Source organism: Conger conger, chromosome 16 (genome assembly GCF_963514075.1).
Source record: "Conger conger chromosome 16, fConCon1.1, whole genome shotgun sequence".
Taxonomy (NCBI): Eukaryota; Metazoa; Chordata; class Actinopteri; order Anguilliformes; family Congridae; genus Conger; species Conger conger.
The window spans coordinates 4,847,282-4,861,358 of record NC_083775.1 but is presented as its reverse complement, the minus strand read 5'-3'; the positions used below and the strand labels follow the sequence as shown (position 1 = coordinate 4,861,358).

The window sequence follows — 14,077 nt, the reverse complement described above, 5'->3', positions numbered from 1 at the left end:
CTGCAAGCACGCTCGCACAATCCCCCTGAGCCAACAGTCAGACACACACGCATTCAACAGCGTGCACGCACGCACGCATGCACGCACACACACACACGCACACACACTCGCTCATTCACTCTGCCTGCACTGACAGCACCACTCCCACAGAGATTAATGAGAGAGTAAGAAGGAGGGGGGGGGCGGAGAGAGAAAAAGAGAAAGGGGGAGAAAGATTTTTCAGCGACTGCTTCTCCTCCACTTGACAGGTAGCGACTGGCAGTGGAGAGACTTGACCCACCTCCCCACACACACACACACACACACACACACACCACATGAGACAACACACACTAGAATACTGCCAAAACGTATGTGCACTGCGCACACACACACACACACACACAGCAGTCTTGTCAGGACAGTTGCTCTGCTGTAGATATTATCCCTTCATTATCGTGTGCTGGGGATTCATTCTCACATGAACAAATCTCTCAGGGAATTCATCCCTGATCTAATACACCTCAAACACACGCACACTCACGTGCACCAGCTCTCACTCGAGCACTCACACACACACACACACACACTCACACACACACACACACATACACACATACACACACACATACACACACTTACTCGTACTTTCAGTCACACAAGCACTTGCATTCACACTTTCAGAAACACATACACACAATTGCAGGCACGCACGCGCACTCACACACACATACACATACATACATACTCATTGAAACACTCAATCACATGCACACTCTCACTGTACTGACACTCAAGACACACACACACATACAAAAGTACACAGTATTACACACACACACACACACACACACGTGTAAAAAAATATCACTGGCAACTATTTTTAGACAGTCTTGAGAAACTGAAGAAATACCGGATGAATGGAAACAAGGTAATATAACACCAATATATAAGAAAGGGGACCGTACTGAAAATAACAACATTCTAAGGGATAGTCAGCATGGTTTTGGAAAGGGTAGGTCATGCCTGACAAGCCTTTTGCCATTCTTTGAGGAAGCTAACCACGTGTTTTGATGACAGCAGGGCGTATGATATTGGCTATCTAGATTTCCAAAAAGCATTTGATAAGGTACCACATGACAAACTAGAGAAGAAAAATAACTTTTAGGTTAGCTCCTAAGTTAATTCCAGTGTTAAATTCACCTTCTCAAACCGCTCCGGCTCACACACCGCGCAGTATAGAGCGCCCCCTAGTGTTCCCTCCTGATATGGCCGGATGTGTTCACCCATTCCAGCCCGATCGAGGCCGTGGACCTTCATCCAGCGTAAATCAATCGCATCTCCGTCTCTGAGCGAAAGTTAAGGCACGCGTAAACACACAGCTCCGGACCGTAACTACGCACAACAAATAAATGTCCAGAAGGATCACGTAAGATGATTCTTTACACAGTAGACCGGTCCACCAAACTGAAACTGGGGAATTTCTCAGCGCTTAAATGACATCAGCAGTCGAAAGGCGCATCCCCACCAAGAATAACTATAACCATAAGTATTACCGTAACTATAACCACAACCATTACTAGAACAATAACTATAATCATAACCATTACCGTAACTATAACCTTAACTATAGAATCTCTAACTATAATCATAAGTATAACGGTAATGCTGTGAACGTATCTGTGAATGTATCGTTTGCCATTTTGCACGTGACGCCCTGTAAATTCGGATGCATTCTGATTGGCTGTCAGTGTTTTATCTTTCATGCAGCTGGAATAAATCGCTCTGAATGTGATCCCGACGATATCGTTCATCATTGACGCTGTCGTTATAGTTGTGTAGTTTAGACCACTTGAGTTCGAACAATTTTTTAAATTACCTGCTTATAGTTATCGTTATATGTATCATTATTCGTGCGCATGGGCCTTAACAGCACGCTGGCCATAATAACGGATAAACGTAGACCTTACAGTCTCTGACAGAAGGCGCGGACCAGGGACAGGGACAGGAAACGTGGGAAGATAGAGACCATCACAGCCGCATCTGCGCATCCGAAATCACGCGCGAAAGCAGAGACTTGAACTTAAACAAAAGCATTTCAATTCCCCGTCAAAAACAAAGCTATGACCGCACTCTGCATTAGTGAACAGATTTTATTAGTAAACAGCCGGGACTCCATGTCCAGCAGATTTGTACATTGGTAAATGGTTGGCATTTCTATAGCGCCTTTATCCAAAGCGCTGTACAATTGATCCCTCTGATTCGCCCATTCGCACACCAACGGCGACTGGCTGCCATGCAAGGCGCCAACGAGCTTTGTACAGAAATAGACATACAAACAGACGCGGACCCCTACAGACAAACACAGCGCAGTGTTAGCAGTATGCTACATGTGTAATATTGCAATAGTGACGTGCACTCTGTGACATGTCTTTATCTAAAGTGGGCAAACTCTTCTTCGTCCCTCGGGGATCGGATGTGGCGGCCATTTTGTCTTGTCGGAGACCGATGTAGGGATATGGGTGTCAGAAGACGACGTGGGCGCATTCTTAAGTTTCGAGGCGCGACGCGACGCTGTGGGGGCCATCTCTCGTCCGGGGTGTGATGCGGGGCGGGCGATGTTCTGCGCTGCAGGTGTCGTCTCTGTCCCAGAATGCACTGCGGCGGCGGCGGTCACGCGGCCCCTCGTCAGGCCGGACGCAGCGAGAGGAACTCTGAGTATCTCTTCTTCAGCTCCTCCAGTCTGGCAGCTGGGAGAGGAGAGGAGGGGAGGGGAGGGGAGAGGGGAGGAGAGCGAGTGAGAGGAGAGGAGAGGGAGAGAGGAGGGAGAGGAGGGAGAGAGGAGAGGGAGAGAGGAGGGAGGAGAGAGGAGGAGAGCGAGTGAGAGGAGAGGAGGAGAGCGAGTGAGAAGAGAGGAGGAGAGCGAGTGAGAGGAGAGGAGGAGAGCGAGTGAGAGGAGAGGAGGAGAGCGAGTGAGAGGAGAGGGGAGGAGAGCGAGTGAGAAAAAAGAGGAGAGGAGAGGAGAGGGGAGGAGAGGAGAGGAGAGGGGAGGGGAGGAGAGGAGAGGAGGAGGAGAGCGAGTGAGTGAGGAAGTGAGGAGAGGAGGGAGAGGGAGGCAGGCACACATGATCAGGGTCAGAGGTCACAGTGCAGGCGGGAGAGTGGCGTTTGGAGCGCGCCAGCGGACTGCTATAAATACGGCGGCTTCATCACGGAGCGCTTGCGTCGGCTCACACTCCAGTCAGAAGGTCATTTCAGAAGGATGAAATAATGAGGAGGCTGCCGTGCTGAAACCAAGGGCCGCGGATCCCGGGCATGTCATCCCTCTAAACGCTGAAAACGGCCTTCTTCACACCGCTCTCAAACGGCTCTCTCTCTCCCTCCCTCAGCTCCTGCTGCTGCAACACTGCTCCATTCCACAGGTTAGCGTGCTGCCCTCAGTTAAACAGTTATACACTCTGTTAAATTATTATACAGAGTACTCTCTGTTAAACACAGTCAGATAGAGAGAACTCTCCCTCTCAAACACAGTTAGATACAGACAACCATTAAACATAAGAGTACTCTGTTAAACACAGTTAGTGTTGATCAGGGATGGGCAAAGCAGGCCATATCTGTTTATGGATTCCAGACCAACTTCTGCTCATAACTACTTAATTAGCCCAATCATTCACATGATCTGTCATGTTCAGTCCCATTCCAGCAGCTGATAAAGGTTCTTGTCTTGTAGCATTTTATTGTGGTCTAGTTTACAAGTGAATCGGTCATGGCTGGTGGCAGCAAAATCCTGCATACACTGTGGCCCTCCAGGACTGGAGTTAACCCTGCATACACCATACACACAGGCCCTCCAGGACTGGAGTTAACCCTGCATACACACCGGCCCTCCAGGACTGGAGTTAACCCTGCATACACACCGGCCCTCCAGGACTGGAGTTAAACCTGCAGACACTGCGGCCCTCCAGGACTGGAGTTAACCCTGCAGACACACGGGCCCTCCAGGCCTGGAGTTAACCCTGCAAACACACGGGCCCTCCAGGACTGGAGTTAATCCTGCATACACACGGGCCCTCCAGGACTGGAGTTAATCCTGCATACACACCGGCCCTCCAGGACTGGAGTTAATCCTGCATACACACGGGCCCTCCAGGACTGGAGTTAAACCTGCATACACACGGGCCCTCCAGGACTGGAGTTAATCCTGCATACACACGGGCCCTCCAGGACTGGAGTTAAACCTGCATACACACCGGCCCTCCAGGCCGGGAGTGGCCCCATCTCTGCTGTATACTCACGCATTGTGTGCTTCTGTCCGTCTCCCCAGTGCTGCCTGTCTGTCTGCATGTTCCTGGCGGTCACCGACACGGTGCTGGAGGTGTCTGCCAGCTGCTCCAGGGCCTGCAGCTCCTGACAACCACACAGAGGCCAATCAGCAACCAGCACACACACACACCGGCCAATCAGCAATCAACTCACACACACCGGCCAATCAGCAACCAGCACACACCAGCCAATCCGCAATCAGCACACACACACACACCAATCAACAATCAGCGGCCAGCACACACACACACACACACACACACACACACGCACACGCACACGCACACGCACACGCACACGCACACGCACACGCACCAGCCAATCTGCAATCAGCTGCCAATCAGCAACCAGCACACACCAGCCAATCCGCAATCAGCACACACACACCGACCAATCAACAATCAGCGGCCGGCCCCCACACACACACACGCACGCACGCACGCACGCACGCACGCACGCACGCACGCACGCACGCACGCACCAGCCAATCTGCAATCAGCACACCCACACCGGCCAATCAGCAAACACACACACACCAGCCTATCAGCAATCAGCACATACCGTCCAATCAGCAGACACACACCCCAGCCAGTAAACCAGCACACTTTACCAGACACTGCTGGTGTAACTCAACAAGTATTTTAGTCTTACATTAAAATCCTAAATAAGCAAATAAGCTAAATATATTGCTAATGAGGTTAGAAAGTGACTAATTTCAAGAAGAACATTTAACTTGTCAAGCCAACAGCAACTTAAATACAAGCGTATATTTTCCCATTATGAGACTAAAACAATTAAGACAGACTTTTTTGCAGTAAAGGAACAGAAACCACTGTGCAATGTAGCAAACTAACACACGTGATATATACACGCACTCTGATGAGGACTTGTGACTGATGAGGTCTCTAAACTTTTACTGAAGATGAATGTGTTCCAGTAGAGCTTGACGTGGTGTTTTGCGCTCAATAGCACGCTGGGGGCAGACGACTGTGTTTTGCTTGATGTTCCTACTGAAGTTCTACCCTCTAAACTGAGAGTTGCTCCAATGGACACATTTCACTAAGAAGTACAATAGGTAATTTCGGACTTCTAAAGGTCAAGAGAGGAACTGCAGCAACAAACACCCTCAAACCACAACACTGTTTATCCCACCCCCTACTCTGTGAACGCGGTGACGTTGAAAAATATAACTTGTTATTGAATTATTTTTTTTATCTACAAACACGCAAGATTACCCTTTCCACACGACCTGCTTAGTCTAGTCAACTGTATTTCACTTCGGATAAAATTGTCAGCTACAAGACAAGCTCAGATGAGAATTAGCGACTGAAGGCAGGGGAGTCGCGCCAGATGGAGTGGTCTTGCAGAGCGCGACACAGCAATGGGACACATTTTAACATGAGAAACTATTTTAGAACCAAGCTCCAGTTTACATATTCACACATACATACTCACGCTTCAGATGTTAACATCTCTGCGCAGCACGTGTGCGTGTGTGTGTGGGTGTGTGTGTGGGTGGGTGTTCGTGGGTCTGTGTGTGTGTGTGTGTGTGTGTGTGGGTGTGTGCGAGAGAGAGAGTGTGTACACAGTGTATACAGTACGTATGTGTGTGTGGGTATACAGTGTGTGTGTGTGTGTGTGTGTGTGTGTGTGTGTGTGTGGGTCTGTGTGTGTGTGTGTGTGTGTGACTGAGTGTGTGTGTGGGTGTGTGAGTGTGTGCGAGAGAGAGAGTGTGTGTATACAGTATGTATGTGTGTGTGTGTGTGTGTGTGTGCGAGAGAGAGTGTGTGTGTATACAGTATGTATGTGTGTGTGGGTATACAGTGTGTGTGTGTGTGTGCGTGTGCGTGGGTATACAGTGTGTGTGTGTGTGTGTGTGTGTGTGTGTGTGTGTGTGTGTGTGTGTGCGTGAGAGAGACCTGGTACCTGGTTGCAGGACAGCAGCAGCTGGTGCACAGTGTGGAAGCTCTGTGAGTCGGGGGACAGGCCCGGGGGCTTCAGCTGGCAGTAACCTTTGAACTCCGCGTTGAAGGACTGACTGAACGCTGACATCAGCTGAGACAGGTCCGAAACAGCCAATCGCAGCGCACAGGGGGAGAGGCGTGGCCTGGGAGACACACCCTCCGACTGCAGGAACACACACTGCAGAGAGAGAGAGAGAGAGAGAGAGAGAGAGAAAGAGGGAGAGAGAGGGAGAGAGAGGGAGAGAGAGGGAGAGAGAGAGGGAGAGAGAGGGAGAGAGAGGGAGAGAGAGAGGGAGAGAGAGGGAGAGAGAGGGAGAGGGAGAGAGAGAGGGAGAGATGGAGAGAGAGATGGAGAGAGAGATGGAGAGAGAGGGGGTGTCAGGCTGTAACTGCATGATAAACCCTGGAGGGAGAGAGGGAGAGTTCAGCTCTACCCGTTCTTGTCTTGAGGTTCAGCAGATCCTGCCGCCTGGCCTCTGAGGAGAGGAGAGGGGTAAGAAAGAGAGAGGGGGAAGAAGAGGGGAGAGGAGAGGAAGGGGGGGAAGAGAAGAGAGGAGAGAAGAGGGAGAGAGGAGAGGGGAGGGGAGGATGACAGATGGGAGCCCACCTCCTTGTGCAGGTCCTCCAGCACACGCTGAGTTGACTGCAGCATCGCGCTCGCTTCCTCCACGGTGTGTTCAGCCCGACTCCCACACACTGGTCTGTTCTGCCCCCTGCAGCACAATAACAACCATGTACCCACACACTGGTCTGTTCTGCCCCCTGCAGCACAATAACAACCATGTACCCACACACTGGTCTGTTCTGCCCCCTGCAGCACAATAACAACCATGTACCCACACACTGGTCTGTTCTGCCCCCTGCAGCACAATAACAACCATGTACCCACACACTGGTCTGCTCTGCCCCCTGCAGCACAATAACAACCATGTACCCACACACTGGTCTGTTCTGCCCCCTGCAGCACAATAACAACCATGTACCCACACACTGGTCTGTTCTGCCCCCTGCAGCACAATAACAACCATGTACCCACACACTGGTCTGTTCTGCCCCCTGCGGCACAATAACAACCATGTACCCACACACTGGCCTGTTCTGCCCCCTGCAGCACAATAACAACCATGTACCCACACACTGGTCTGTTCTGCCCCCTGCAGCACAATAACAACCATGTACCCACACACTGGTCTGTTCTGCCCCCTGCAGCACAATAACAACCATGTACCCACACACTGGTCTGTTCTGCCCCCTGCAGCACAATAACAACCATGTACCCACACACTGGTCTGTTCTGCCCCCTGCAGCACAATAACAACCATGTACCCACACACTGGTCTGTTCTGCCCCCTGCAGCACAATAACAACCATGTACCCACACACTGGTCTGTTCTGCCCCCTGCAGCACAATAACAACCATGTACCCACACACTGGTCTGCTCTGCCCCCTGCAGCACAATAACAACCATGTACCCACACACTGGTCTGTTCTGCCCCCTGCAGCACAATAACAACCATGTACCCACACACTGGTCTGTTCTGCCCCCTGCAGCACAATAACAACCATGTACCCACACACTGGTCTGTTCTGCCCCCTGCAGCACAATAACAACCATGTACCCACACACTGGTCTGTTCTGCCCCCTGCAGCACAATAACAACCATGTACCCACACACTGGTCTGTTCTGCCCCCTGCAGCACAAAAACAACCATGTACCCACACACTGGTCTGTTCTGCCCCCTGCAGCACAATAACAACCATGTACCCACACACTGGTCTGTTCTGCCCCCTACAGCACAATAACAACCATGTACCCACACATTACATTACATTACATTATTGGCATTTGGCAGACGCTCTTATCCAGAGCGACGTACAGTTAGATTAGATTAGACTAAGCAGGAGACAATCCTCCCCTGGAGCAATGCAGGGTTAAGAGCCTTGCTCAGGGGCCCAACAGCTGTGTGGATCTTATTGTGGCGACACTGGGATTAGAACCACCGACCTAGCGGGTCCCAGTCATTTACCCTAACCACTACGCTACAGGCCACCCTATGTACCCAGTGTTCAGCCTGACTGCCACACACTGGTCTGCTCTAGCACGATAAAAACCATGTTCTCAGCAGGTTAATTACTGCCACTGTAACCCTGACGACCTGCTTTTACTGGTGAATAATCCTTATGGAATATTTGATCTATATGCCAGGCAAGTACCCCTGAATAAGGCTAATTAAATTAGCACATAATTTACAGCAAGGCATTAGCTAATAATGTGACTAAAGCGAGTTGTTATCTGAAAGTGAGCAGAGTGGCACAGAATGTAAATGGTAAGCGATGAGCTTCAGGCAGTGTGTGTGTGTACAGGCAGGGTGTGGGGTCAGGGGTCAGGGGTCAGGGGTCAGGGGGGGGGACGACACACCTCTTGCCCTGAGGGGCTCGTTTGCGGAGCAGCTCCTTCAGGTCGGCGCTCCAGGGGTCGCAGTTGGGGTTCAGGAGGGCGAACAGCTGAGCAGGAACGGACATGAGCTCCCCCAAAAACTCCTCATTCTGAACCAGCACCTCCCCCACACTCACATCTGCACTGGAGACACACCGGCACAGTCAACCCTGCACTGGACACAGCAACACTGGCACAGTCGACATAGCAACACTGGCACAGTCGACATAGCAACACTGGCACAGTCGACATAGCAACACTGGCACAGTCAACCCAGCAGTGGACACAGCAACACTGGCACAGTCGACATAGATAGTGAGTTCACACAGATCTGCACTGGATACAGTGACATCAGCATAGTTAACTTAGTGTAAATTATTGTCATTATCATCATTATTAAAATAATTATCACCATCATCATCATTATTATTAATATCAATATGATTATTTTTAGTACCTCTCGCTCTGCGTCTCTGGGACCAGGGTCAGCAGCTGCTCCATGAAGTGAAGCTGTCTGAGGGGCGGGGCCAGGCCCTGGAGAGGGGGCGGGGACACAGAGAGGGGCGTGGTTATGACAGAATGGTAAATGGTAAATGGTTGGCATTTATATAGCGCCTTTATCCAAAGCGCTGTACAATTGATGCTTCTCATTCACCCATTCATACACACACTCACACACCGACGGCGATTGGCTGCCATGCAAGGCGCCGACCAGCTCGTCAGGAGCATTTGGGGGTTAGGTGTCTTGCTCAGGGACTTCCGACATTGAACCGGCAACCCTCCGACTGCCAGACGACTGCTCTTACTGCCTGAGCCATGTCGCCCCAGTGTCGCCCCAGAAGGATCACAGACCAGGCTTCGGCTGGAGAGCAGGGAAGGGTAACGAGGGCCGCATCGGTTCCTGGATTTCAGACCAACTTCTGCTCTTAACCATTTAATTAGCCCAATCATTTTCATGATCTTGTCTTGTAGCATTTTATTGTGGCCTAATTTGATTGAGTGAATCGGACATGGTGCGTATATTCAGCCAGGCTAACTGCACACACACCGGCCCTCCAGGACTGGAGTTGCCCATCCCTGCTACAGATAAATCAGATCCACGTGCCATCAGGAGATCTGTCTCATGGCAGTGCTGGCACAATAGGTACTTTTTTGTGATAAAACCTTTTTCCAAGACCATTGTAAATCCCTTCCTACCATTGAAAAAGGCTCACAGACACGTTGACTCATCCTCAGCCTGTGTTAATAGTCCTTAAATTCAGGTTTCAAAATATGCAGTTGATGGGCCGGCACTCTGTGCAAAAACATCGTATAGCTGTACAATAACTCAAGCTCATTGGTTGAAAATTGTTTCTATTCGCAGTTTCAACGTCAGCGTGTTCAGAGAAGGGGAGGCATAAACAGTGTCGTGGTTTGAAGGTGTTTGTTGCTGTAATTCCTCTCTTGACTGTTAAGGAAATTACCTATTGTACCTTTAAATGAAGAGTGTTAGTGAAAGCATACGCCGTAGGAACAAAGTGCTTTAGTTACGCTCACCTTGATCAGATCCAGGTCATCACATCTGCACAGCATCATCTCGTAGCCAAAGTGCGTCATCTCTGTTGGGACCAGGGGACAGGGAGTGGGGAGTGGGGATTCAGTGAGACACAACATGAAGAAGGTTTAGATCAGCCATGTTGTCCCAGGAATATGATTGTGGTTTCTCCACCACAAGCTGGAGTTTTGTCACTGGAGTCCCAGAGCGGACACTGAGGCAGGGCTGTAGGGACTGTGAAATACCTCTGGAAAACGGGATTCAAAACGGTGTATGAAAACCTCGCCACTCACCTTGAATCAGCACGTCAGTCTGTGTCGATCGAAGAGCTGAGAGCTTCTCCTTCAGCGATGGAGAACAGCTTTAAAACAACAAAGCATTGTTAAAAATAAATAAATATAATAATAATAATAATAATACTAATAAAAAAATAATAAAGAGATGGCAAATTCTGCTATTCTGTCTGACAGGTGACTGACGTATGACTGCAGAACAAAAACTCTTTAAAAGCTGGCTCCTATTTTCAACAATGCATTATGTCAAAACAGGGACTTCCAACTCAATCGCATTTCATTTGACGAGCACTTTTTACAGAAGACTGTCACAAAGGGGTTTTACAGAGTAGCAGAAGAGTACGGACCAGGCCTGTACCCCCAAATAGCAGGCACACGAGGTTAAAAAACAAATAAATAAATAGAATAAAATAAAAACACCTCCCGAGTGGGGAGAGCGAGAATTAATCTCGGGAGGAACCGAGCTATTGGAGAGGCAGTCCATTCTCTTCTGGTCGGCAATGTGTAAAGGTAGAATTATGGATGCAACGGAGAAGGAAAACGAAATCTATTAATAGCAATTCAAACGGGTTGAACAAATTACAGTTACAGTAGTCCAAGTGAGTGCGGAAATATAGCGGGCAGTTTGGAGAGGCTTCCAAACCATGATTGTCTGGGTGAGCACGTACCTTCCACAAATCCATTTGAGAATATTTGTGCGGTGTTGGGAGGGGGCGCAGAGCAGATCTTTCATACCGTCCGCCTCCTGCAAAAACAGCCCCTCCACCAAGGGGCACCTCAGGCCCTAAACAACATCAACAGGTTTTTTCTAACTGAGTTCATTCAAAAATAAGCAAGTTAACGTTACAATTCAAGTCAACTTTTTCAGCATAGGATTACATTACATTACATTACACTACAAGGCATTTAAGCAGACGCTCTTATCCAGAGCGACGGTACAACGAAGTGCAGATGAAACACAAGTACAAGCGTTTGAAAACATGTCACATATTTGGATTATCAGGGGCAAACCTAAAATAAGGGTCATATTTTGACGAGACTCTAGAGTCGAGACCGGTCACAAAAATATGATTCAACGTTACACAAGTTAACAACTAGTTAACCCATGTTGACAAAACTAGAACACCAACTGCTGATTAGCACAATACAGGCTAGTAGGTATTCCAATCAAAAGCACCAGTGAGTCCTACGTTGTCAACTGCCTTTCAAGCTAACAACTGCGAAATGTTAAAGTTAACGTGAGCTCAATTTAGTCTAGCTAGCTAGCTAGCTAACTAACTAACTACAACATCGCAAATCCCAATGAACTTTAGCTTAGTAAAGTTAGCCGCTAACGTTAGCTAGACAGATAGCGAAAGTTTTAAGCTAACTAAGCACTACATAATACATTGCAGTCGTTCAGCAATACATATATAAACTTACTTACTTAGACTAAATAACTGATTAACCAAAATAAAATACGTCGTTAGGTGAAAGACTGTTACCTGAAGCTTATTATAAACTTGTTCAGCCAACTGTTTCTCTTTCAAAGTACCCGCCATCTTTTTCGACGGGTGAAGTTCTTCTTTTATTTTGTTTTAGTTTGGTAGACTAGGCGCGGTTAGCACATTGCTGCCTCCACGCGGTGTGGAGGAGCCCTGCTTGTAAAGTTGTTTCACAAATTAACATAAAAATACCAAGAAATAAAAGCTGTAATTCGGATCCGTCATCTCATGTACATATTTTGATGTCAAACACAGTTGTCTTCAGTTTCGCTGACTGTCCCCAAAGCTCCGATAGAGATGGGCAGGAAAGCCTTGGTGATCTCTGCCAACCCAACATAGAATAGCCTACAGAAAGAGTTGAAGCTTAAGAATTGGGTTCCTCTCAGTGAGTTCAAGGCTCTGGAAACTCAATCGGTAACTGTTGTTGCTTCGAATAAGCTGTTATCTAGCTTTTGACTGCACTCCCCTCTCAATCATGCTCTCTCATACTTGTTTTGGTTATATGATTTTACGTTTTTAGTTATGGTTTTATATTGTCTGTAACTGTGTGTGCTGCTGCCTTCCTTGGTCAGGACTAACCTGGTTAAATAAAGGTTTAAATAAAATAATACATGCATTCCTTTCCCCCTCTATTTAGCCCTCATCATTTCTCTCTGTGTTTCATACCTCCGACACACCATAATTACATGTTCCAATGACTCCTCTCGTTCACGCTTCTCACACAAACCTGGAGGGTGTTTTGTTACTATTTGTTTTGTTTAGTCCACAATGTCCCAGCCTCAATGTAACCAACAGCACTTCCTCTGGTTCTATTACCATTAAAAAACCATTTTGGTTGTTTTAATTTGCGATGTCTTAATTGGGGGTGACTTTCACAGCTTTCAATTTGCATGTTATTCCTGTGTACAGTACATGTCTTCCAGCGTCATGCTCAAGGGTGCAATGGCAGCGTCCCACTTGTGAATTAAAGGTACAATAGGTAATTTTGGACTTCTCACGGTCAGGAGAGGAATAGCAGCAACAAACACGCTCAAACCACAACGCTGTTTATCCCTCCCCCTTCCCTGTGAACGCGCTGACGTAGAAACGCAATTGGCTGTGGCAATTAGAACCAATTTTCAACCAATGACCTTGAAGTATTGTACAGTTGTACAATGTTTTGGTACAGAGTGTCGGGCCGTCAACTGTATATTTTGAAACCCGAAATTAAGGACTATAAACACAGGCAGAGGGTGAGTCAACGTGTCAGTGAGCCTTTTTCACTGATAGGAAGGGATTTACAATGGTCTTGTAACAATGTTTCAAAAGGTACCTATTGTACCTTTAAACATGCTCCTCTTTGTTCGCAATTACCGCGACTAAAATTAAAAACCTTTTCTGCGTTATAGCACATACATACACACACGTACATCCACCAGGGGCCGCCAGAAATCAAACTTTCATTTTCCAAATCTGACCGGCAGTAACACAACACGTGTCGCTCAGTTCACCGTTTGGATAGTTGCACCAATTCCAGAAACTGTCCCAGACTCATTAACACAGTATGTCTGTTTTACTTTCGTTTTATTTTGACAGAACAAATCTCTGCTATTTTTGAATTTGCTGAATGTTGAACATTACACTCTATTTCCATATCTCTGAAGAGATAAGATATTTTCCTGAACTTTTACCATAGATGAAAGAAGTCAACAGGAATGATTACCTTGCCTGGAGATTCAATAGGCTGGGCCGAAGAAGCCAATCATAGGGACAGAGGGCCTGACGAAGGAAGATTTGCATTGTGTGCATCTTGCATTTGTTAGTCTCAATAGTTGTCAAATTTCAAAGATCCATGTATAGCACTTAAACTGGGCTACAAAGCTGCCTCATATGGTAACAGGAATGAAACAGAGTAACATAATAAAAGGTAGACCTCCATGGTGAAGTCCTCCTGTAAAATTGTCGCTGCTAAGTAAACACAAAATGTGAGGAAAGCTAATACTAAATTGGAACGTAATTGAGCAAGCCAAAAATGTATTATTACATTGCATTATATTACATTATGATATGATATGACTTTAT

The 14,077-nt window shown here is 47.7% G+C and overlaps 1 protein-coding gene across 1 annotated transcript; it reads right to left on the bottom strand.

Annotated features, from left to right (window-relative positions):
• Positions 1–2,114: 2,114 nt before the first annotated feature.
• On the bottom strand, positions 2,115–12,139 carry haus7 (HAUS augmin-like complex, subunit 7). The gene is made up of 10 exons (XM_061224877.1): positions 12,017–12,139; positions 11,201–11,316; positions 10,533–10,600; positions 10,242–10,303; positions 9,163–9,239; positions 8,688–8,849; positions 6,874–6,979; positions 6,229–6,444; positions 4,275–4,386; positions 2,115–2,729 (listed from the first exon to the last, which is right to left on the bottom strand). The coding sequence occupies exons 1-10, from the start codon at positions 12,071–12,073 to the stop codon at positions 2,668–2,670; spliced, it is 1,038 nt and encodes a 345-aa protein (XP_061080861.1). The 5' UTR covers positions 12,074–12,139; the 3' UTR covers positions 2,115–2,667.
• Positions 12,140–14,077: the final 1,938 nt, after the last annotated feature.

Coding starts and splice junctions, on each gene's coding strand:
- haus7 (XM_061224877.1), bottom strand. CDS start 12,073: ATGGCGGGTACTTTGAAAGAGAAACAGTTGGCTGAACAAGTTTATAAT. Junction 9,240..10,241: donor ATGACCTGGATCTGATCAAG/GTGAGCGTAACT, acceptor CCCCCTCTCCAG/GGCCTGGCCCCGCCCCTCAG. Junction 6,980..8,687: donor CGAGCCCCTCAGGGCAAGAG/GTGTGTCGTCCC, acceptor ATTGTGCTGCAG/GGGGCAGAACAGACCAGTGT.